Source organism: Bos indicus, chromosome 18 (assembly GCF_029378745.1).
Source record: "Bos indicus isolate NIAB-ARS_2022 breed Sahiwal x Tharparkar chromosome 18, NIAB-ARS_B.indTharparkar_mat_pri_1.0, whole genome shotgun sequence".
Lineage (NCBI taxonomy): Eukaryota > Metazoa > Chordata > Mammalia > Artiodactyla > Bovidae > Bos > Bos indicus.
Window position 1 is genome coordinate 43,537,391 of NC_091777.1, and position 25,230 is coordinate 43,562,620.

The 25,230-nt window shown below is 38.5% G+C and overlaps 1 protein-coding gene across 2 annotated transcripts in view; it reads left to right on the top strand.

The window, feature by feature from the left end:
* The window catches only part of DPY19L3 (dpy-19 like C-mannosyltransferase 3), a 74,742-nt gene that overhangs the window by 44,235 nt on the left and 5,277 nt on the right, over positions 1 to 25,230 (top strand). For both annotated transcript variants that reach the window (XM_070770895.1, XM_070770896.1), the window contains 10 exons: positions 1,889 to 2,020; positions 3,371 to 3,472; positions 5,609 to 5,682; positions 5,847 to 6,005; positions 9,385 to 9,507; positions 9,891 to 10,002; positions 10,798 to 10,854; positions 15,017 to 15,099; positions 21,928 to 22,060; positions 24,511 to 24,669. In XM_070770895.1, the coding sequence (XP_070626996.1) occupies positions 1,889 to 2,020; positions 3,371 to 3,472; positions 5,609 to 5,682; positions 5,847 to 6,005; positions 9,385 to 9,507; positions 9,891 to 10,002; positions 10,798 to 10,854; positions 15,017 to 15,099; positions 21,928 to 22,060; positions 24,511 to 24,669 (1,134 nt within the window). The remainder of the gene's footprint in view (positions 1 to 1,888; positions 2,021 to 3,370; positions 3,473 to 5,608; positions 5,683 to 5,846; positions 6,006 to 9,384; positions 9,508 to 9,890; positions 10,003 to 10,797; positions 10,855 to 15,016; positions 15,100 to 21,927; positions 22,061 to 24,510; positions 24,670 to 25,230) is intronic.

Consider the following 25,230-nt stretch of genomic DNA (forward strand, 5'->3'; position numbering starts at 1 on the left):
ACTTCAGCTTCTTCAGTGTTACTGGTTGGGGCATAGACTTGGATTACCGTGATATTGAATGGCTTGCCTTTGACTATATACCAGACCACCTTACCTTTCTCCTGAGAAACCAGTATGCAGGGGAAGAAGCAGCAGCTAAACTGGGCATGGAACAATGAACTGGTTCATATTGGAAATAGAATACGTCAAGCCTGTATATTATCACCCTGTTTATTTAACTTATATGTAGAGGACATCGTGTGAAATGCTGGGCTGGATGAATCCCAAGCTAGAATCAAGCTTTCTGGGAGAAATATCAGCAACCTCAGATATGCAGATGATACCCCTGTAATGGTAGAAAGTGTAGAGGAAATAAAGAGCATCCTGATGAGGATCATGAGTTTGGGTAAACTCCGGGAGTTGGTGATGGACAGGGAGGCCTGGCGTTCTTCAGTCCATGGGGTCGCAAAGAGTTGGACACGACTGAACAACTGAACTGAACTGAACTGAACTGATAAGGATCAAAGAGGAAAATGAAAACACTGGCTTGAAATTCCACATTCAAAAAAACTAAGATCATGGCATCAGGGCCCATCACTTCGTGGCAAATAGAAGGTGGGGGAGGGAGTGGAAGCAGTGACAGATTTTATTTTCTAGGTGATTTGTCCACAAAATCACTGTGGACAGACTGCAGCCATGAAATTGAGAGACACTTTTTCCTTGTAAGAAAAACTATGACAAACCTAGACAGCATATTAAAAAGCAGAAACATCCTTTTGCCAACAAAGGTCTGTATAGTCAAAGCTATGGTTTTTCCAGTAGTCACACAGATGTGAGAGTTGGTCTATAAAGAAGGCTGAGCGCTGAAGAATTTATGCTTTCAAACTGTAATGCTAGAGAAGACTCTTAAGAGTCCCTTGGACTGCAAGGAGATCAAACCAGTCAATCCTAAAGGAAATCAACCCTAAATATTCATTGGAAGGACTAAAATTGAAGCGCCAATACTTTGACAATCTAATGCAAAGAGCCGACTCACCAAAATCGACCCTGGTGCTGGGAAAGATTGAAGGCAAAAAGAGAAAAGGTTGGCAAAGGACAACATATTAGATAGCATCACTGACTTAATGGATATGAATTTTAGGAAACTCCATGAGATAGTGGAGGACAGAGGAGTCATGTGCTGCAGCCCGGGAGGTCACAAAGAGTCAGACTCAGCAACTAAACAACAGCAACAAAATCACAAGTATGTAAAAGAAGAAAAAACTGATGAATTGGACTTCATCAAAATTAAAAACTTTTGTACTTCAAAGAGTATCACCAAGAAAGTAAAAAGACAGCTTAGAAAATGGGAGACAAAATTTGCAAATCACATGTTTGAAAAGGGATTTCTAGGATATATGAAGAATTCTTATAGTACTTTCAATAGTTAAATATAGGCAAAAGCTTAAATAGATATTTCTCCAGAAAAGATATAGAAAGGTTCAATAACACATGAAGATGTTCAACATCATTAGGGAAGATTGGGAAATAAAAGATTGAGAAATAATGTATACATTAAATTATTGATTGTTGGAATATGATAAAATATTATAAACCATAACTGTAAAGGAATTTAGAAGAAAATTGAAAGCTATTAACAGCATTTGCCTATTTCTAGAATTGATTTATACCATTGTTTGCTTCCTCTACTTCATATATCTCCTTTCTTCTTAATGTTATAAAGCTTAAAATGTTCTGTACCTAAAAGGTGTAATGTTTTATTTTCCTTTCTTAGACTGTATTACTTGAAGCTAGGCGTGTCTTCTGCATTATTTAAAATTTGAGATGTATTCAGCCTGGGACCAACCCGTCAGCATGTGGGAGTCCCCAGATAAAATCTGTTTAATCGTCTGACCTTTGGTTGCTGCAGGTGACATGGCTGTATGGTATACAGCTCACAGGTTTACTCCTGGTCTGCATGCTTCAGTTTTTTAATTCCATGATTCTTGGATCATTGCTTATCAGTTTTAACCTTTCGGTATTAATTGCAAGAAAACTTCAGGTAGGACTTTTTTTTTTTTTTTTGATCCTTAAACTTTTTAAAAAACGTGTGTTTGTTTGGACCATGTCTTCGTATAGGATACAAAGGAAAATTTATGACCAAACTCCCACTAACTCACAGTAGGGGCATTATTATTATTTTTTTTTTTTTTGAAGTGCATGCTATAGCACTGGTTTTCAAGCTCTCTGATATGTCATCATTCCTTTGTTTTGACATTATTATTTCCTAAAAAATTGGAATCTTAATTAAATTCAGGATTAGCCAGAGATACTTATTTGAATGCTGTTGGTTTAAAGTTGAAATAAAAGAGAAAAAAATGTGAATTTTTCAAGTGTGAACTCAAGAATGAGAAGAACCTATTGCTTGTGGGAAGTTTGTCACAGTCTTTAAAGTTGGTGGACACCTTGTTATTTGAAGTAGTAACACCCCTCTCCCTCATTCTTACATATTATATTATTATTATTGATTTTAAAGTCAGTTAAAATTAGCAGTTTTGAGAATTTGAGGTTCCAAATAAATAAATACCTGGGGCACTTATTAGAATAACATGTTTGACATTCACCTGATCTTTGACTTTATTATACAATTAAAATTTCTTAAATTTACAGAAAATTTGAGTTGTCTTTTCCTTAACAATGTTGCAAAGCCTGTTCTCTGTCTCATAAGCATATGAGAAACATTTCTCATAATCACTTTTAAATCAAGAAGCTGTTTTGTTTTCCATGTGGGGAAGAATAAATCCTTTTTCTTACTCGTCTTTTGAGTGAGAATTGCTATGACAAATACTCACAAAGATTGTAATAAATGGCTTCTAGCTGACTGTTAGACACTGTACATCTTGTTTATCCTTTTAACCTTAATTAGAAGTGAATTATCACTCATCTTTGAACTGTTTAGATATTATTATATTTGATAATCTGTAAAGTTATTTGAGTGTTATAATAAAACTATTATATATCAAAGAGCACAATTTATTTTTTGTGCTGGTGTTTTTATTTAATGGGTTATAGTCTGTGACATACAAATCAGTGGATAAATCATCAAAAGATTTCTTCAGTCACTATGAGCTGAGTACCTTCTAAGGAGCCGACTCCATACTCTGGTTGAAGAGGTCTTTAAAACAGAAAGGACTCAGATACATTCTTTATCATATGGAGCTTATTATTAAGTGATTCATTTACTATTAGAAAATAACAAATTTTAAGCAATGTTACCACATGAAAATTAGGTTATATTTTCTCTGTATGTTGCATGACTCAATGTTTTGAATTTTTTAAGTAATCTCATTTTAAATGTTTGTGAAGTTAAATGAATGTTAAAAAATTAAAACTTAACTCTCTTAATTTCTAGAAAAATCTGAAAACTGGAAACTTCCTTAATAGACTTGGGAAACTATTATTACATTTATTTGTCGTTTTATGTTTGACACTTTTTCTCAACAGCATTATTAAGGTATGTTAATAAAATGATATATTTAATTTAGCATTACTGAAGAGTTACTAGTTTTACTTTAAACAGATTTCAGTGTAAAACTTTGTTTCAGTAACAGGATTGTTTTCTTTATTTTAGTCCTTGATTTCTGTTCACTCTTTAACATGTTCTACTTTGAACCCACCTTTGAGTTTATTAAACTTTTTTAAAAACTCAGCTTTAAAAGCATTTAACAAGCATTTATCTCTAAATTTAAAAAATCTACTTTTTAGAGATTGTTTTCTGTACTACAGTACTAAAAAAAATGACATGATTTTTATTGGGTTGATTTCATAAATAAACTAGCTTTATTATCAGAGCCACATTGATTGATGGAGATGATTCACCCCTCTGGGAAGGCTGGACCCAGGACAGACCCTTCCTCTAGGAGAATAGCAGTCCCTCCCCCTGTCTGTTGACTGTCAAAGAAAGAAAAAAAGACCCTTCACTCAGCCAGCTACATTAAACACCTTTACTCCAGGTCCTTGTCACTATGTCCTTAAACTCCATTATCGGTCAGTACTCACCAAAAACATATTTGAGCAGAGCAGTCAGCATTTCTGAAAGACTGGCTGAAAGTTATGCAGTCTGTTCACTTCGCCAGTCTAGATGTTCAGTTATCTGTGTGTGGATTAAACCAGGAGAGAGCTGCATATCTGGACCACTGTTTTTTACTCCCCCAAAAAATAACATCTATTGAATTGCACTTGACATTCTGCCAGCCACCTAATGAGAAGAATTAGGAAGAGATACTCTTTGAGACTGCTCACTGTTTTTAATATACCCATGGGCGAAATTTCTCTTGAGTCTCAATTTTAAGACCATAAGGATCTCTTCAGAAGCAACTGGTTTGTTTTAATCTTACGACCCTGTGAGTAGCATAGATGTTTTTATTTCCTTCTTTGCATTTTCTGCTAGAATGCTTGAGTCGAGATTTGTGGCCCATCTCTAGTGAATATATTTTATGTACCAACCTCAGCTCTGTATTAATCATATTTTTTTTTCTACCTTCATTTTTCTTCTGATATAATTTCTTCACCCATTTAAGTTGTATGAATTTTTGTAAGCCATAAATTTAAAATACTGTGAATTAAAATTATACTCATTAATGATAAACACTGGCATTTGTCTCTTCACCCCTTGAGGGTTACTGCTGTGTCTTGAATTATCTTTGAGTGAATGAGTCTTATATCAGCAAAATAGGATTTGTGGACTATGTTCCTGTTTGAGGTTTCAGATCATGATATTATCAGTTTTCTGATTTAAAAAATTGTACTCACTGGGGCTTCAGCCATCTCGCTTTCCCTGAAACCAAAGAACCTCATCTTTTATCTATTTTTCATATTGAACTTAAGCCTAGATTTTGTTTGCAAAAGTGATTCTGCTAAGGAAAAAAAAAAAAAAAAACAGGAAGAAAGGGAGTTTGAAAAGCTCAGCTTTTGAATAAAATAATGCCATCTGCAGCAACATGGATGGATCTAGAGATTATCATACTAAGTGAAGTAAATCGGACAGAGACAGACAAGTATTACACATCACTTACATGTGGAACCTAAAATACGATACAAATGAATTTATTTACTAAACAGAAACAGACTCACAGACATAGAAAACAAGCTTATGGTTACCCAAGGAGAAAGGAGTTCAGGGAAGGATAAATTAGGAGCTTGGAATTAGTAGATACACACTGCTGCTGCTGCTGCTGCTAAGTCGCTTCAGTCGTGTCCGACTCTGAGATGCACACTGCTATATATAAAACAGATAAATAACAAGCTCCTACTGTATCGTACAGGGAGCTGTATTCAATATCCTGTAGCAAATGATAATGGAAACAAATACATGTATGTATAACAGAGTCACTTTGCTGTATACCAGAAACTAACACAACATTGTAAATCAACTATACTTCATTAAAAAACTTTTTTTTTAAAAAGAAAGAAAATCTCAGCTTTCGAATTTCTTGATTCTAAGAATTGTTTTCAGCATTTACTAATTTTACACATACACACATACAGTCCTATGAAATGGGACATTGAATAAGTGTATTCAATGGGGAATTATCAGAAAACCATGTATAAGGAACTAATTAGCGATTTTCGTTTTCTCCCTCCCTGACAGAAAATTCTTAACCTTAAGTCAGACGAACACATATTTAAATTTCTGAAGGCAAAATTTGGATTTGGAGCAACAAGGTATGATTAAATTTAAAGTCTGTGTTTATTTTTTATATTAAATCAGCAGAGTCTTTAAAATGTAAGTTATCAGTTATTTTAATTTTAGGCTTGTTTTGAGGGAAAATGTGAGGTTTACTTATCTTGTATTGAATTAAATACTTTGCTTTCCTTTTATTTCCTAGAGATTTTGATGCAAACCTATACCTGTGTGAAGAAGCATTTGGCCTTCTACCTTTTAATACATTTGAAAGACTTTCAGACACTCTGCTTTTTTATGCTTATATATTTGTTCTGTCCATCACAGTGATTGCAGCATTAGCTGTGGCCTTCCGTAATCTCAGGTATGGCATATTTCAGAAATCTAATTTGGTGCTTTAATGACCTTGTTCTGTGTTGCAGAAAAATTGCTAAATTGAAAATCAAAGCATTAGATACAGAACAGAGTACAGTCATCTGAAAGGGAGAACATGCCCAGGTTAGCATGGACTCTTCTCTCAGTTGTTATCGAACAGTGAAGAGACGGTAAATAGCAGTGGTTGCCATGCACCCAGGTCTGGGTTGAAGTCCTGGCCCGCACACTTGGGAATGATGTGGTCTTTGAGCCAGTTACATAACCTTTCCATATTTCTATTCCCCTTTCTATAGAATGAGAGCACTAAGAGTATTTACCCATTAAGTCTTTGTGAGAAATAAGTTAAAACTACAGAAAGTCCTTAGTGCCTTGTGCATAGAGTATTTTGTTGGTTTTAGCTGTCATTAGCAGGTATTATTCAGAGAAGGCAATGGCAGCCCACTCCAGTACTCTTTCCTGGAACATCTCATGGACAGAGGAGCCTGGTAGGCTGCAGTCCAGGGGGTCGTGAAGAGTCGGACATAACTGAGCGACTTCACTTTCACTTTTCACTTTCATGCATTGGAGAAGGAAATGGCAACCTACTCCAATGTTCTTGCCTGGAGAACTCCAGGGATGGGAAAGCCTGGTGGGCTGCCATCTATGGGGTCGCACAGAGTCGGACACAACTGAAGCGACTTAGCAGCAGCAGGTATTATTATTGATTTACAAACCATTGTTTGTTTTGTTGCATCTTGTTTAAGGGCTTATGAAGTTGGAATGGACCATAATTATTAGCGTCTACTGAAAGTCTTTAAGGTATTAATTGACAGTTTTTAAAACTTAGCAATCTGCTAACTTACTTAAAAGAAAAAGTCAGGGAGTATGAAGACTTTTTAAAACCTTATGGAATACCTACCTCTCAAGCTGATGGAGGTTTTTGCATTTACTATCCATGTTAAATTGAAAGAAAATTAAGTGTAAGAAGTTGAAGCTACTGTCATTTGTGAAAATGTAATGAAGCCCAGAAGGAAGCCCTTTTTCTGTGTAGTTACCTTGCCAATTAAGGTGCTGGTGAGCTGATTCACAGCCACCAAGAACTGGCTGGGAGAAAGTCATTACAGTGAGCCCAGCTCAGCTGAGGTGTTTTATGATTATTAAGAGTGAAGCAACATTGAACCATGAAGATATTTCATTGACTATAAACTATTTTAGTATCTTTCAGAAGTGTTCTTTTTATACTGAGCCCAAGATAAAAATTTAGCCCTGTGAAAATAGATGGAAATTATTCTAGACAGTATAATTTAATATTATTCCAGACACATCAAGTGTCGACAGGACTCTAGACTGCATGCAAAGCAGGAAGTTCAGTGGGCCTGCAGTGTTGTGTGAAAATGTCTGCCATGCTCAGTGTGAATCTATGAGCCGTCCCTGGAAGCTGATTTGGTATATGATTATAGATAAAGATTTTAGAGCATCTTCATCTACCAGGTAGGGATATTAGGACTTGATTAGAGGAAAGCACTACATTAATTAAAGTCTCTTAAGAATTACAGCGTCTTAATGTGAATTAATGTCTAAGTAATTTGAAGGATATACTATCAATGCCAAGTATTTAAAGTATTCCTGCCTTCTGGTGCTAGGAAGGATGATACTATTACGTTTATACAGCACATCTACATTAGTGTGCAGTATATAACTGAAAGGGGCGCCCTGTTCTATATTCACAGAATTGAGCGTTCTGGCTCAGTTGCAGGGACTGGGAGAGGTGTTGCAGAATTCTCCCAAGTATTAAGGGAGGATGAAAGTGTATGTTCTTGTCTGGAGTAATCTTTTAGTGTCAATGGAAGCCAGAGTTTGGGTTGTGATACAAAACGCTTAGGTAAAGAATATCACCAGTGGTGAAAATTATCATTGAGTATCATTTTCATTTTCTTATGTATCTAGAGTTGTGAAAAGAGAATTCCAGGAAATAATAGGTCAGCAGTTATACAGAAGCATTGTACATATCCCAGTCTACTGGATTTGTATGAAGGATAAGTGGAGCCTTACTGGAAGAAGTATTTTTATCCTAAACAGGCAGCCATTACTTGTTGTTTCCTTTCCCCCTTGACAACAAATTGTGCAAATCTGAACGCACTCGTCCATCTCAGTATCACTCGAGTAGGAATAACCAGACAGTACATGCTTTCCAACTTGATGCAGTATGGAATACGTTGTACCCTCATGAAGTGTGCTTACCAAAATAAATGAACTTGACCCTAATGATTAACCTCTAGATCTAGTTAGGAGAAGGCAATGGCACCCCACTCCAGTACTCTTGCCTGGAAAATCCCATGGACAGAGGAGCCTGGTAGGCTGCAGTCCATGGGATCGCTAAGAGTCAGACACGACTGAGCGACTTCACTTTCACTTTTCACTTTCATGCATTGGAGAAGGAAATGGCAACCCACTCCAGTGTTCTTGCCTGGAGAATCCCAGGGACAGGGGAGCCTGGTGGGCTGCCGTCTATGGGGTCTCACAAAGTCGGACACGACTGAAGCGACTTAGCAGCAGCAGCAGATCTAGTTCAAAGTTTATCAAAAGTATGAGAATAGAGAATTATATTAAATGGCACCACAAGGAGACAGTCAACCAAATCCTGAAGGTGGGGATAGTTACAGGACAAATGATACATTTTCTTCAACAAGTCAGTGCCCTTAAAAAGTTGGGAGGGGGGAGTAATTCTGTTGATTGAAAGATAATTTAAGAGACATTACTGAAATGCAATATGAAAGCTTTGGATCCTGATTCAAAGAAACTACCTGAAAAAAGCTGTTGTAACAAAGACACTAGAACATGAACTGGATGTTAGGTGATGTTAAAGGATTATTGTTAATTTTATGGGTACAACAATCATTCTAATGTAGCCATATTTGATTTTAAAAATCATGTTAGATATATGTAATGAGGTTCGGTGATAGGTTAAGAATGTGATCATTGATTCATAAAACTACTGAATTCCAAGTTTATGGATACAGTTTTACTTCTTATTTGTAAAAACTAGAAAAATATGAGTACTACAACACCTCTGAAGATCTCTTATAGTTTCAATGATTCCAAAATTTTTTGCTGTCTCTTATAATTGAAGGGATTGAAGGACTTTAAGGTTTTGCTTAAATTAAAATGAAATTTATGCAGTTTTAAGTACTCTAATAATATATTTATAGTATGACAATTTTGGCCTCATAAACAAATTCAAAATTGATCAGAGCTGATTCACTTTATTTTAGGGAAATAAAACGTTTCTAAATATATGAAGGCATAGCTTTCTTGTATCTTCTTCTTTAACAAAGATTTAGCTGAATTAAAATTAAGTACTAATTTTGTATATGTGCTGTTTTATCCAGTGATTCTGCCAATCAGCAGTCCATGTGTAAAATGGGAAAGTACACAATTGGCCTGAAACCAGACACTGCCTACAATTTAATACACACGATTCTGTTTGGATTCTTGGCATTGAGTACAATGAGGTATTTTTGTTTTATCTATTTATTTTTTTATGACCACTCTTTACCTGACATAGTTTGGCAGTGTAATTTGGAAACTGACAATCATCTTCTTTAATGATTATGGTTCCCATAAAAATATCCTTATTTACTGTCTTCTCCCAGTACAAAATACCATTTAAAACCAGTTCTAATTACCAAATATTCCTCTATTTTTACTTATAGGATGGTTCTCAAAAGGCAGTGGAATTAATAACTAACCCCTTGGCAGTTGGTTTCTGCATAGTTTTAGTAAGTTCTATGATCACAAATAATATAGTGATCACAAACGATATAGCCGCCTTGACAGCTGTCTCCGGCTTCTGCACAGTTGGCGCTGTTGACCTTTGCCTGCCTGTTTCTTACAGAATGAAGTACCTCTGGACGTCCCACATGTGTGTGTTTGCGTCATTTGGCTTATGCAGCCCTGAAATATGGGAGTTACTTCTGAAGTTGATCCATCTTTATAACCCAAAGAGGGTCAGTGCTATCTCTTTTTCCATTTCATTTTTGACTTTCAGTATTTCTTTCATTATCAATTCTGTTTTCCCAAGAGTTGTCCAAGTATCAGTTTGATAAAATGGATACTAAACTTTAAAAATAAAATAATTGATATATTATAATTTTTTTAAACTTATTTATTTTAATTGGAGGATAATCACTTTACAATATTGTGATGGCCACTGCTATACATGAATTGGCCACAGGTATACATGTGTCCCCTCCCTCCTGAACCCCCCCCTCCCACCTCCCCCCTCCATCCCATCCCTCCAGGTTATCACAGAGGACCAGCTTTGGGTTCCCTGCATTATAAGGAATTATTTTAAAATAATTTTTTGCTTAATTTTAGTTTTATTTTCTAATTTTTTTTTCATAGTTAGATATGTTCATAATACAGAATTTGGAAATACTGAAAAGCACAAAAAGGAATATTAAAAATTACCAGTAATCCCATTATCTAGAGTTATCACTATTATTATTGTTAATTACTATAATATATAATATGTATATAATTACTAATAAGAATATGGTAATGATTAATAGCCCATAAGTGCAGTTCTGGATTGTTCTGCCCTATAAACTCACTAGGTGGCAATATGGTGGAAGCTACAAATACCTTACAAATGATTGACTCAGTTTTTTTCACCTATTGGAGATTCATGCCCTGTTAGATTATATATATATATATTTTTTATAATAATGTATTTACAAAGCAAAAATTAAAGTAAAAGTATTCCAAATACTTGTAATCTAAATAATGTCTTTCTTATATAGATATGTATAATGCGATATTCAATACCGATATTAATACTGCTGTATCTGTGCTATAAGGTAAGACTAATTGTCCTCATTCTTGTCTTTATTTAGCAGAATAATTGCTTTGACTCAGTGTACTTTAGTGTCATTGGCAAGTAGAGTGGTTTGCAGGTATCTGCTTAGTTTCTTATGGCAATTGACATTGATAGGAAAAGCAATCTACTTCCCAAAAAGGGGGTTAACAGATAAAAACATTACAGCAAAAAATACTACAGTTTAATTATTCTAGTTAATTTTGGTTCTGACTTACTATTCAGCTGATACAAACTCTGAAAATAAAGATGTTTTCAGACCCATTTTGAGAAAAATTAGTTTTCCCCATTACCTGCTTTTGATAGAGTAAGATCTTAAAATGCATCTTACTTTAACCTACACATTTTATTAGATGCTTAAAATCATCTGTGTAAGAAGACCGAGCACATATAAATACAGTCTAAGATTAGCTTTGTGATCTGTTCTTCAGTTTCAGCAGGAAGTAAAGAAATTCTTCATATTCTCAGTTGACTGATTTCTGAAACAGCATTAACTGTGTTTCAGTTCTGAGACTCCCCCATAAAAACCATGAGTCTGTGTTTTCACATCTTTGAAATTTAGACACTTGAATTGTTACCTCGGCAGGGAACTTGAATGGTTTTATCCAATTGAGCTCTTACCCTCTCTTAAAAGGAAAAAAAAACATATATATTTTAAGTTTAGGGTTTTTTTCTTCAGACTTTAGAACAGTAGATTTCAAACTCTCCTGTGTATAGCTTCTGATTTAGGAGGGTAGCTAAAGAAGGTGGTGGGATGTGGGGAGACTCTCCCACAGAAAAGATCAGCTTTACCAGCTCAGCTTCTGAGTTTATTTGCTTGTATTTTCATGTAAGATTTTTTTGAAGCAAAGTTTTTAGGCTAAGAATAAGTGTCTGATAATCACTGTATTGAACAGTTCTGTTGTAACTATTTCAAAAAATTATGTTCTATCATATTCCTGTCTACCAAAACATTTGCTATTATAGGCAGACCACTGTGCCAATTCCCAGATACTGGCAAACATAGAACTAGATCATTTCTGTCGCCATGCCTCTGGGAATTTTATTGCTCTACTGTAAGTAAATGAAACTTCTTAAAAACATCTGGAAAGCAACAACTAAGGATTAAGCAGAGTATAAGTGTGTTGATGAAGGAGGTAACTTTATCTTTACACATTGATTCTCAGACATAGAGCACAGAAAAGATTCAGCTCACCTTCATCCTTGACTCACCACTAAGGACACACACCCCAGCAGTCTTTTCTCCCACTGTTCTGTGTGGGGCTGAGTTCCTTGATGTCTCAAATATTTATTTGAACATTTGTTGATTTTTTTTAAAAGCTACTTGAGGACTAAAGTCTCTTGTTCTGGACAAAATTGAGGAAGGACATAATAGAAGAAATAAACAGGCAGCATCAGCATCACGTGGGAACCTGTTAGAATCACGGATGTTTGGGTCCTACTCTAGACCCACCGCATCAGGAGCTCTGGGAGTGGGGTCCAGGGATCCAGGTTTAACCAGCCCTCCCCGGTGGTGCTACTGCACCCCCACGCTTAAGAAACCCCTGTAGGATGGCTTCTCAGCGGCAGCACCGTGGGCACTTTGTCCGGATAATTCTTTGACTTAAGGGCTGTCCTGAGCGTTCTAGGACACTTGGCAGCATCCCTACCTTCTACCCACTACATGCTAATAGCACCAACCTCCAGGTGTGACTGTCAAAAATAAAAACATTTGTAGACACTGCAAAACGTCCCCTTACCGGCGTGGCAGAATCCCCCGACACCACCCCTCTTGAGAACCATTGCCAGAGAAGAACCAATGATAGCACTGAAAAGGCCATCACTTCCTTAGGAAGTCTTTGTAGATATATCCTGAGTAAGACAGTTAGTGGGCTTCCCAGGTGGCGCAGTGGTAAAGAATCCTGCTAATGCAGGAGGCGCAAGAGGCGTGGGTACAATCCCTGGGTCAGGAAGATCCCCTGGAGAGGAGGAAATGGCAACCCACTCCAGTATTCTTGCCCAGAAAATCCCATGGACAGAGGAGCCTGGTGGGCTGCAGTCCAGAGGGTTGCAAAGAGTCGGACACGACTGAATGTGTGTGTGTGTGTGTGTGTGTGTGTGTGTGTGTGTGTGAGCGTGTGCACGCACACAGACACACACACACACACACACACACACACACACAGGACAGATAGTAGTAATTCTGAAGAATCCTTTCAAAGACAGGTGGCCAGGCCTCTCTCAGTATTGGACTTCAGGAGAAATCTGATGCATCCAGCTTTCACTGTATAGTTTCATTTACATAGTTCAGCTTCTCAGAACGTGTAAAATACAAAATCACAAAGACAATAAAGATTTTATGCATATTAGCAGTTAGCCTGAAACTGAATGTTTTCCAACTATTGAATAGATTTATCTGTAAGAAATAGGAACTAATATTTCAAAGTCTGATTTAAGTTTATTTACATAGCACTTGTAATGAGGATTTCAAATTTTCTTGTTAATAATACCTATTTTGCTCTATGTCTGCTTAGGATAATCCTCTTTTAAAGGGAAAAGTATGTACTAGTCTCCACTCAAAAATCAAGAGTTTAATAAAATCATTGCCCTCATGTTAATTCACTTATTTGGATATCTGAAGTCTCATACAAACTACTGCTGATCATTTAGCCAACAGCATTTAGTTAATTAGGCATTTTTTCACACAGCGTTTAAGACGTTTGCCGTAAGACTGTGTTATTAGATTATAACATTTTCAGAATTAACAACAGCAACTTTCAAACTAGGAAAAAAATCTGATAATCATTGATTCACAGGTTTCAAAATGTTTTATACCAAAATAATTAAAATATCATTTAAAAGTTGGTATTCTATTATTATCAAAATTAATAGGGACAATGGGTAATTGAAATCTTACAAACGTCATCATTTAATCAGTAATTTTTATTACATTTCTTCTGAAACCTAGGATTAGTAGTGCAGACACCTGATTTTCCATCACCAACAATTTTCCTGATTTACCCACCCTGGAGACCAGATATGAATGAGCAGTAAAAATGGCCAAAGATGAGATGATAAGAAGATAAGAAAGTGATGGGGATTTAAAAAACAGCCACAGACCAGTCAGGTGCCACTTTGGTTCTAGTTAATGGTTCTTAAACAGAAAATTTCTATTTACATTAATGAAGTATAGATACATTATTATTGGGCTTCTGTTTCAATATAGGTCTTGAGTTCTGTAGTTCATCCTAACATGTATTTAGATGATCAAGTCTTCTTAGGTAACTGCCATTTGATAAAACAATGAACATTTAATTAATAGTTGAATTAGACAAGTTATAATATAAAAGCAGTGGATTCAGCATGTATTTTTGCATTATATTTTCATAGCTTAAGTAACTCCAGTTGAGTAGGAGGCACCATGGCATAAAGATAGTACTCATATGTACCAGGTTTTCCTGGACTACCCTTCTTTCAAATATTCTTCTCTCCCTTTGTACCTGTAATTATATTAATATTCATCAAACCATTTGTCCAGATTTTAGTACAAACAATATACTCACCATAGCACAGAATGAAAAGTTTCCAGTTGTGACTCTGCCAGTCTGATCTGAGCAAGTCAGGTTATCTATCTCTCTGAGCCAAGGTCTCTAAACCAGAAAAATGAAGAACAGATATTCATGGTAATGATGCCTTCTGCGTCATCTTTCTCCCTGAAGAGTTGTGAGGGTACAATGAGATTCTGTATTCAAAGGGTACATTCTGCATTTAAAGATAAATACATGGAGTTAGTTAGTCACATTTTTCTCATATCCTGTGAACTTCCTCATGGTTGCCACTCCTATCATATCCAAATTAATGTTTTACTAGATATTAACACACATACAACAGCATTTTTGTTAGTGTAAAATAAAAGCTCAGTTTTTACAGTTGGCAACACCAGTACTTCCAATTAGCTGCAGCTCAAAATGATTTGGGGAACTTTTCTCAGATTTTGTCTCACTTTACACTTAGAAGTGTAAGGAGGGGAAGGAGTTCTATTCCAGTTACTGGGTTTACTTAGTTCAGAAGTTATATGCAGTTTCTCCTTTTTCACTTTAATTTTAGTGATAGCTGTGGGCCTGGGGGTGGATTTTGTTTTTGTTTAGTTTTGTTTTTAATTTCAGTTCTGGCCAGGAATGATGGATGAACTCTCCGAGTTGAGAGAATTCTATGATCCAGATACAGTGGAGCTGATGAACTGGATTAAGTAAGAGGATTTTTTTTTTTAACCTTTAAAAATTAAAGTGCCTTTTTAAGAGTCACTGTAGGCCTCATTTGGTTTTTGGTCTTTTTTTTTTTTTTTTTTCCTGAATCTAATTATGAAGATACATTCATTCTCAAGTTTTTTCTTTAAAACTCTATACTTGAAAATAATTTCTTTCCATTCAAGAAATGTTCTCTCTAACCACAGTCCCGTGAAGAAGGGAAAGTACCAGTATAGAGAGGGGAAAAGAATCGGAAGATATGTCAGAGCAGTGACAGCAGTGGAAATCAAGTTTTATGTTCTCTGCCAGTATTATCTTTAGCATTTCTTTCCCTTTAATAGCATTCAAATTTTCTATTAATACTGACATATAAAGTATTCTTTCCTTGTTAATCATTTTAAAATTATACGGTAAAAAAAAATACAGTTCAGTAGAGTCATACTAGCTCAGTGCAGACTTCATTTTAACTGATCATATTGCCCAAGACTAGGCCTAGAGAAAATTTAAAATACAAAAGCTAGAGCTTTTCCTTCCTCGAACATCATAATGCTTTCATGTTATATTGGTTTTTATTTTTGCCTGCACAGTTGCTTCACCTCAGCATTCAGCAGCAGAATGAGATTCATGTTTTTCAAAGTTTTGTTAATGAAACCCACCTCCCACCAGCAAAAATTAACTCTTTTACTCCAAGCAGCATTCCTGTGCCCTGTAATGTTGTATTTCCCTATTTTATAACCAAAACGCAGCAGTGTAATTATTTCCACATAAATAGATGTTGCAAATCTTATGTGACATATTCTGAAAGCGTCGGCTGTATTGTCTCCATCACTTAGAATTTTAGTAGCCATATTGGCACTTGCTCGTGGCTGATGTTCACTAACCAGTACAGTTTAGCACTGCTTGTGTATTAAGCGATGGTAAATGTTTGATAGCTTGGGCCTCTTGAGTACAATACATGGATTTTATAGAGACTTGTATCTAAAATATATATGTGGCTTTGGTCCCAATGTTGGACTGGATTTGACTAGATGCAGTGAGTATAATTTTTCATATATTTCCAGTGCTGAGAGTATGAAGCAGTGCTTTATCTTTATTTATTGATTTAACTTTACATCATGGCAGACAATAATTCCTTCAGTATTTATTGTGTAAGAAAAAAAAGGCTTATTCCTATAAAGAAAAGCTGATTACTTTTGCATTAGCTATAGTCAGCTGGAAATTTCTGACATGTGCATCTGAAGGTGAGGCTGATGTTTTCTGTTTTTCAGATTGCACCACTGTTAGGAGTGCTGTAGGGTGCCCCCTCGGGTACAGTCCTGGGGGTGGCACACCTTCTGGATCTACTTGGATTGGCATTAGAAACATCCCACCTCCACTTCCCGGTCTTTTAGGAATTAATTGTAATGTCATTAAGGTTTTGTTCTAGCGGAGTTATCTTTGGCTGTGTCAGACTGGATATACTTATTGTAATGCCTTTATTTTCATGCTTTCGCTCACAGAGGTTATTTAAAATAACATTTCTGGTTCTGAAAAATTATGGATGAGAGTTTATTCCATGTGTAAAGAAGATAATCTTTTAGTCTGCATTTGGGAAAGTGGGCTTTGTTCTTACATTCTCCTTCCACTAACAGTTCTTCTCCCTGTATGTAGACTTACTCTTTTCACTTTTTATAGATCTCAGCAACTGAAGGATTTGTATTGTTCCCCTAAAAATGGTTCCATTGTGATCTAATCTTGCCTGTTTTCCCTTCAAAGACTTCAAATCTAAATTATTGTTTTTGCAAAAATAGCTGCTAGGCATGTTTGTGAAATAAGCTTAAGTGATGATGAATGTATGTCAAAATAGGGTCTGTTTAGACACAAAATGCATTTGTTTAAATCAACATTTAAATCAGCTCTAGTCTAGATTTCATTTCCAAACACAAGCAAATACACTTTATTATTCATTTAACCTGTCCTGATTTCTTCTGCTTTTAAATGTAAAATATGACCTTCTACTTTGACTCTACTACCTTGACTAATCACACAGTGTTCGTGACATTACTGGGTCTGAGCTGTGCTGGAGGAAAGGCTGTGGGCTAAGGATTCGTGGAGTGTATCTGAAAGCCTGTTTGGAATTGCCTGAAGGCAGCAGCTGGGCCTCTGGTCCCACCCAGCACTGTTACTGAGAGACGCCTCCTCTCCATCCTGTCTGCTTCTGTTTTCAGGTAGCCAGAGTGATATGCTCACATCTGTCCTTTGTCAGGGTGGTCATGACAGCATCTTTTGGGGTCAGGGCACAGCTTCCCTTGCAGGATGGCTGCTCAGCCTCTAGAATGAGTCAGAACAAGAAACAGTGACCTGAAGAAACTCAGAAAGACAAATGACTCTCTATTTCAGCAGGGGCAACCCTTGTGCAAAGTGTTCAGAAGAAGCTACCACCATCTCCCAGTCTGCCTCATGTACTTGATGCTAGGGCTTGATGCTTGAAGATTAAATTCTTCTTTAATCAGTGAGGACCTTTTGTTGCAGTCTGGCCCCCAGCGTCTTCCCTGTGAGAACTAGGACGTCATCTCTCCATGCCTTCCACAGCCCCAACTGTGTGTTCATGGGGCTGGTTGCCTACCTTCCGTGTTATACTGAGGTGCAGCATGCCCTCTTTTCCAGTAGATTTAAGTGTATGTGTTCACATTAACCCCTTTTTGCTAATGATGTTCTTCCTGAATACGAAAATTAAAAACCTGGCTTTTTTGTTTTACTTTCTAGTATCTCTTTCAGCAGAACCCAGGTGGAACTTTTATAAATTTTGTGTGTGACTAGAAAGCACATTTACTTCAAGGCCAAATCTCACAGCAATTGGTAGTTCATTCCTTGTTCCTTTGTATCCTTAGAGTGTTTCATTTTTGGCTCCTGAGACATTTCTTGGACACTGTGCAATTCAGATAGACTGTTTTGAGGTGTGACATTTTACCTACTTGGCTATAGGAGATTTTCTCTAGAAATAGTTTCTTTCCAGTGATGAAGCCTGCATGTGCAATATTTTCTCAATGGGCCTGAAAAAATGGACCAGACTTCCTTCACAATCAAAGCAGAAAGAATTACAGTATATTTTAAATATGATGTAGGTTAAGTTCAGACCTTAAATGCCAATAAGCCTCTTTTATATTTAATGAATCATTTTGTGGCATTTGCATAATTCTATAAATTTTTGACGTGTAGATAAAGCAAATGTTCACACGTTATATTATAATGCTCAGTTTACCCATTAGTTCAACAGTAATTAACTTGTTGAAGCTTAGAGCTTCAAAAATAAATGAGATTATTTGTTCAAAAATGCCATCAGGTCTTCCTAGAATGACATTTAAATTATATAATGTAAATCCATTTGACCTGTGAGTCCTTGTCATTATTTAGTGACATTTCTTACAGAATAAATTGTTTGCAGGTTGGGCAGCCTGCTATGGAGCTTGGCAGAGAGCTATAAAAACAAATTATTCTTTCATTTTATACATCATTTGTTCAAACATTGGTAAAAATTGCTTTGTTTTTCTATAATAGAGAAGTGTCATTCAATGGTTAAAAGCACATTAGCTATTTTAGACACAGACCACAGACTGTGTCAGCAGAAGTGTCCGTGAAGGAAGAATACCCATCGTTCCATCTGTCACGCTGCATATTTTAAGTCAAGACAAAGAACCCCTGCTCCCTTCGCCCACTGAGCTTACCACAGAAAACATAAAATACTGCAAACCTAGGTTTTTAAAGTTTAGAAAACGTGTGATTCTTTTTCATTTTGTTTCACTTTGCTTGTTTTACTTCTGCATTTGCTTTATGGGTAAAATTAAATATTTAAGGGAGCAGTTAAATGTCCCAGATTTACCACAGGGCTAGCACATAAAACCAAGTCAAACAACCCCGTGAATAAACAGCATCTTTAGTATGCTTGGAAGTCAGTCGTTTTCAAAGAAATTATTATATCTAAATCCATTTCATAGGCATTAGGGTGCTTGTATTTTGCTGAAAATGAAACCAAGAACCTTTAGTGAAAGACTCTTTAAGAATCCGGAGGATTGTAGCACCTGCAGTTGAGACGGATTACATTTCTTTTAAACTTTCTGACTCTTTTACTAATGAGGCCAAACATGAAAATCTTGTCACAGTTGAATGAGCCTCACCTCCTCTAAGCGGTCATGTGGCATGACCTGCTCTCCTGGTGAGGCTGCAGTTGCCTTGGGGACCGTAGCCAGCGGGGAGGCAGGGGCAGCAGGTGCTGTCAGAGGGGAGAGGCGTGTTTACCACTGTCCTGCCGCGTCTGAGGTGTTCCATTTCCAGCACAGCTGCAGGCCCACAAAAGGCAGGCGTCAGTATGTGGTGGACTAGTTACGGGTTTGTTTTGAAGTGTTTGCCAGTGGTGGGAGCTGAGTCTGTCAACCAGTAAGCTGCTTGAAGACAGGGTATCATATCAGCCCAGCACGTAGTAGGCTCTCAGTAATAACTTTTGGCTGAAGCAAGTAGAACCTTGTAAGTCCCCACCAAGCAGTTTAGGATTGTTGACGTTTTAAACCTTTGTGAACTATATAACTCATTGAAGTATTCTGATGATAGCCCAGGAAGGGGAAAGAAGCCTTGTTCGTTAGCCATGAATAGATAACAGGCCAGTCAGCCATCTTGGCCAACATTACAAACAGCTCTGTGCATCTCCCTGATGTTGAATCCTGTTGCATATTCAAAATGATGATACTCAGACAGCCTAAAGATTTGAGTGGATACTGTCAGCGCAGCTGCTGCATTTCAGTAAGACTATACAGACCAGGATGGTTCTGTCTCTGTGAGTTCTCACCTTGACCTCGTGCTTTGCCAAACACGGAGACCAGACACATCTTCTCCCCGCATTCTAAATCTCTTTGGTTCAGAGGACCCAAAGACATCTTCTTTGTATAAGGTATTGCAGTAGGATGTTTTGTTCCAGTTAAGAGTATTCAGAAGGAAAGAAGACAGATTTGGAAAAATGTTGACATTTTCTTTCATCTCATTTGTTCATATCTGTTCTCTTTAGCAATTATGATACTCTATAAATGAGAGCAGCATAGTATATATGGCACAGACTGAGCATTTAGTAAGTATTCATTGAATTAAGCTGAATTGTTAGAAAATCTTTCACTAAGGAACTCTGTGCAGCTTTACCCTTTTTCATTTAAGCCCTCCTATTTCCCTGATCATGTGGGACACATGTCAAGAATTTCTTATAAAGTGCTGGTTTGGGGCGGGGGACAGAGCAGACATGTATTTATGCCTGTGTTCTTGGATCTGGTTGTCAGAATGATGATATCCTGTGAAGCACAGCCAGGTTCATGTAAAAGTTTTTCTCTTGTAATCCATTCTGGCGTCCGACAGGAATGAGGGAGGGTACAGCCTATGTCATTCCCTGTGAGTGCTCACTGTAATTCTATCACTTTAAGAAAGGTTATTGGAATTCAAGTGAACTAGATGTCATTGTTAGAAAATATTGCACTTTTGTAAAGTATATTATTTGTCAGTGTTTTGGCTTGAGCTGTAGAATTCCTTGCTTGTAGACATCCTAAGGCCTTTGTTGAGTGGTGTTCATGCTGTAGTCTTAGCGTAAAAATGTAATAAGTTAGAACATCCTCATGGAATGTATGAATACAATGAGGCTCCTCTTAGAATGAACATTAGAGCAAGTTTCCTGCCCTGATGTCCAAAACATTGAGAATGGTATGCTCTGGCTTTTTCTGCAATAGTTTTAATGATTTCAGTTAGACTCCTTCTCAAAAAGACTATGTCCATTTTAACTCACCCTAGCAGCCACAGCTCCTTGTTTTTAACACAAGAAGGGTGAGTGTATCTCACACTATTCCAGTGGACCTTTACTGGAAATTCTGCATTAAGGAGAGTCCATAGAACAGCTGTTATGTTCTTCACAATAAAATGACACCTCATTGATTTGAAGGTAGCTCCCAGGTTTTGGAAGGGAATTGGATCAACGACTAAGATTAGTTTTTTCCAGGGGGAAAAGGAAAACATGCTTTCACGGTATCACAGCAATCAGGAAGTCTTCCCTTGGCCCTCCGTCAGCTGTCCCTCACACCCTATGGGGAAGCGGAGAGTCACAGCTTGGTGATAACTGGAAAGTGAGACCGTAATTTAGTATCAGAATGTCCTGTACTCCTTAAGATGCATGCAGTCTTTCATAATCAGGGCTAAAGGAGAGGAATACATAAAATACTTCTGCCTCGCACCAAAAATGTTGTATAGCTTCATACCGAGTAATAAGATATCTGCTGGTTCAGAATCTTCTTTCCGTGTTCTTTTGTTTTTAGCCATTATTTTTTTCTGAAAAGTAATTTATAGTAGTATCTGTGATCCTTTTTTTCTTGTTTTAACCAAAAACCCTTGGAATCAACTCATGGCCAGCTGCAGTTTCTAGCATTATAATTTGTTTTACTCTAGGCAGCCCATTTAATTAAGTTTAATACAAAAGGCACTGGCAGTCTTCTAAGGCCTCTTGTTAGAAGCTGTCCCTTGGGAACAGGAGCAGGAGAGGGTTGTGGGATTGAGCCTAGAAGACTCAGGAGGTACCCACATCCTAAGACAATTCATTGTAAGAGTAAACCCATCAAAACAGTAAATCAGAAACTTCCCAGTCATTGTCAAAATCAGATAGGAAAAATTTCATAGAACAGCTTGAGTGCAGATCAGAATCACAGCAGCCTCTTGTTTTTCCCAACTCATACATAGCCTTTCTTAACACAGCCGGGTCATCCTGAGTGTGTGGCATTGTCTTCATGGAAGTCTTAGCAGTGAGGTTAATTCAGACTCTTAAAATCTTTTAGCGCTAACACTCCAGGGAAGGCTGTGTTTGCTGGAAGCATGCAGCTGCTGGCGGGCGTGAAGCTGTGCACGGGACGGACCTTAACCAACCACCCACACTACGAAGACAACAGCCTCAGAGAGCGGACCAAAGCGGTGAGGGCCTCACCCTCCTCCTCGCAGGGCAGCTGTGGGCTGGCTTGTATTTGGTAAAGCCGGGGCTCCGGCTGCTTGTCTTGCGGGTCCTGAGGGGAAGGCACAACTGAAGTGCCTGGTAGGACTCACGTCTCCGGAGCCTAGACCTTGACCTGCCCCGTCCATTAAAGGCGTGCCGTTTAGGCCTTATGTTCCTCGCGGGTCAGAAGAGTACCCGAGGAGAAGTGCACCTGGAGATGTTTAGGGCAGAATGTTTGAGGATGGAGCCCTCGGAGCCTGGAACTGGAGCGAGGAGGGAAAGGGGGCAAGCCGTGCTGGTCACAGTGTTCATGGGCCATTTCTAGTGAGTGAGTGAGTGAGTGTGAGTGTGTGTGTGTATGTAGGGGGGCAGCACACAGTTAAGAAGTTAAGAACACGCAAAAGAGAACATAGAGAAAAGTCTCCATCCCAACACTGTTTTTCAACTAGCAGTTCCTCTCCCAGGAGGCAAATAACATTACCAGCAATTTTATGTATGTACAAATGTGTGTGTATGTATATACACATGTAAATTCATATTCTTTTCCCTCCTTTTTTTTTTTTTTAAACAAAAGAACTAACCTACTACATCTTCCTTTTTTGGGCATATAATATATTTTGGAGATTGTTCCATATTGGTTTTTCAACAGCTTCCTTGCAATTTTTGAAGCTGCCTAATATTTTGTTACTTGGAAATAGCAAATTTTATTTAACCATTTAGGTTGTTTGCCTGTCTTCTGCAATTCCATGAACAGTGTTTCAAATAACATACTTGTATAGAACTCACTCTGCACAGGTACAAGTGTGCATCAGATTCTTGGAAGTGAAGTTGCTGGGTCACAGGGTATGGGCATTTTTATTGAGATAGAATTACTAAGTCTGTATGAATTACACCAACTTTACATTCCGGTCAGTGCTACAGAAGGCTGCCTGTCTTAGTCCTTACCAACAGGGGTTCCAGACTTTTCAGTGTTTCTTGTCAGTCACTTCATAATCTTGGTGGTGGCTGAAGGTCTGTTGAAAAGTCTTTTGGGGGGGGATGAGGTTTATTAATAACTAGCCTAAAAGCAAATGATTTTTACTAACTCCTCCATTTTAAAGAGAACAGTCTGATTTCAGCTAAAATGGGAATTTTCCCACTGGCCCAAATGTTCCAGATAGCCCCAGGTTAGCTCGAGGAAGAGGGGAAGGTGCCTGGCTCACCAAAATGCAGAGTTCAGCCAGGAGGTGGCCACCGCTTTGACTCGAGAGATGGGAGTGCTGTGTTTCATCCTCTCCAAGATCCAGTCTCTACCTCAGTGCTGTTTTATGCCCTAAAAATTGATGTCCTGAAGGTCCCAGTGCCCTCCTCAGTCATGACCTTCAAATTCCTGAAATGCCTTACTCTGAGGCTGGTGCTGGACTGTAGGTAGGATTAACGTAACAGTGTTAGCAGTACAGATACCCTGTACCATTTCAGCGTCCATCCAGACACGCTGACCGAGGTTGTCAGAACCCAGTCTCCTAAGTCAGAGACATATGAGAAATCAGTGGGCGGCACAGGAAGCAGCAGCTCTCTTCATTACCACGCCCTCCCCATGCACACCCCATCCACCTCCCCCCGCCCCCACCCCGCCAAGTCCTAGGAGACAGGACTTCAGTGAAGCTGGCGGTGGCTGGGAAGACACCTTCTACTGGTGCCCCTGAGCACTGCACGTTGCTCTCCCTCCAGGAAAGACGAGAGAGAAAGTGGAGGGTCTGCCGGTCAAGCCGAGTGCAGCAGAGCAGCAGTAGAGGATGGGTGCTCCCCTGCCCGGGTCCAGGGACCCTGTGAGGGTCCTGTTCCCCAACTGCCATCATCAGAGGCTGGGTCTCCTTACACGCATCTGTAGCTCCAAAGTCTCCTCCACTCCTTAGTCTGAAGGTCCCCTTTTCAAAGGGAGAGGTCGTGCCTTATTTACTAAATCACATTATTTACCTTGGAGAAGGGAATGGCAACCCACTCCAGTATTCTTGCCTGGAGAATTCCATGGACAGAGGAGCCTGGCGGGCTGCAGTCCACGGGGTCGCAAAGAGTCGGACAGGACTGAGCGACTTTCACTTCGCCTCATTCTTTACCTTGGTGAAGCAGTCTTAGAATCAAGATCTGCTAATGAATATATTCATAACTCAAGGTAATACATTCTCAATCCAGATCTCTTTGGTGTATAAATCCAAATATATTCAGCATGACTCAGTCTCCCCCTTGCCAACAATTTTCTTGTTTTGAAATGTTCCACACACCCCAGGACTATAGGTGAATGAGATGACCTGCATGGGAAGAGGTGAGGGAGCTAGGTGGCTGCAATTAGACTCGCCCCTGGGGGAAGTTACATCCGTAGATAGTCCTTGACTAGCTTCCCCAGCGGTTAACTGGTATTTTGCCCTATTCCACTTTTTATCTCCTTTTGAAGGTTTATCAGATATATGCAAAGAGGGCCCCAGAGGAAGTGCATGCCCTGCTGAGGTCGTTTGGCACTGACTACGTGATCCTGGAAGACAGCATCTGCTACGAGCGCAGGCACCGCCGGGGCTGCCGGCTGCGGGACCTGCTGGACGTCGCCAATGGACACGTAAGCATGCCAGCCAGCACACACAGGGCATCTCCCGGGGAGGAGAGGGTCCAGGGTGAGTCCTGAGGAACGTAACAGCCTTTAGACTGAGTGTCTGCAGAATTGCACGATAGATGAAGCATTCATCTGCTGTGTTCTGCAGAATTCCTACCTTGGCATGTTAGATACTTGCCACGGGAGCTGGACAGCAGGAGAGATAGGAGTGGGGCTCTAATCCCCAGCTTCACACCAAATAAAGCAACTTTGTCTTCACCTGGTTTGTGTCATGCTCTGCGTAGAATTTTTTTTTTTTTTTTACGATCTTGCTTCAGAAGTGAAAAAAGAAACCTCAGCCTTTTAAAACCGCTTCTCCAAACCATCATTTTGGCTCGTTCAAAATGACTGCAGTGCCCCATGCCCACATCGCTGCCACCCCTGTGCCCTCCCCCCACCCCGCCCCCACCCACGACAGAATCTCATTTCCTTCCCTGCTCTCCCATTGGGTGTCCCTTTCCATCCTCTAACACACTTCCACAGAGATGGCTTTCTACGGCCAAGCTTACGCTCCAGAGCAGGAAAACA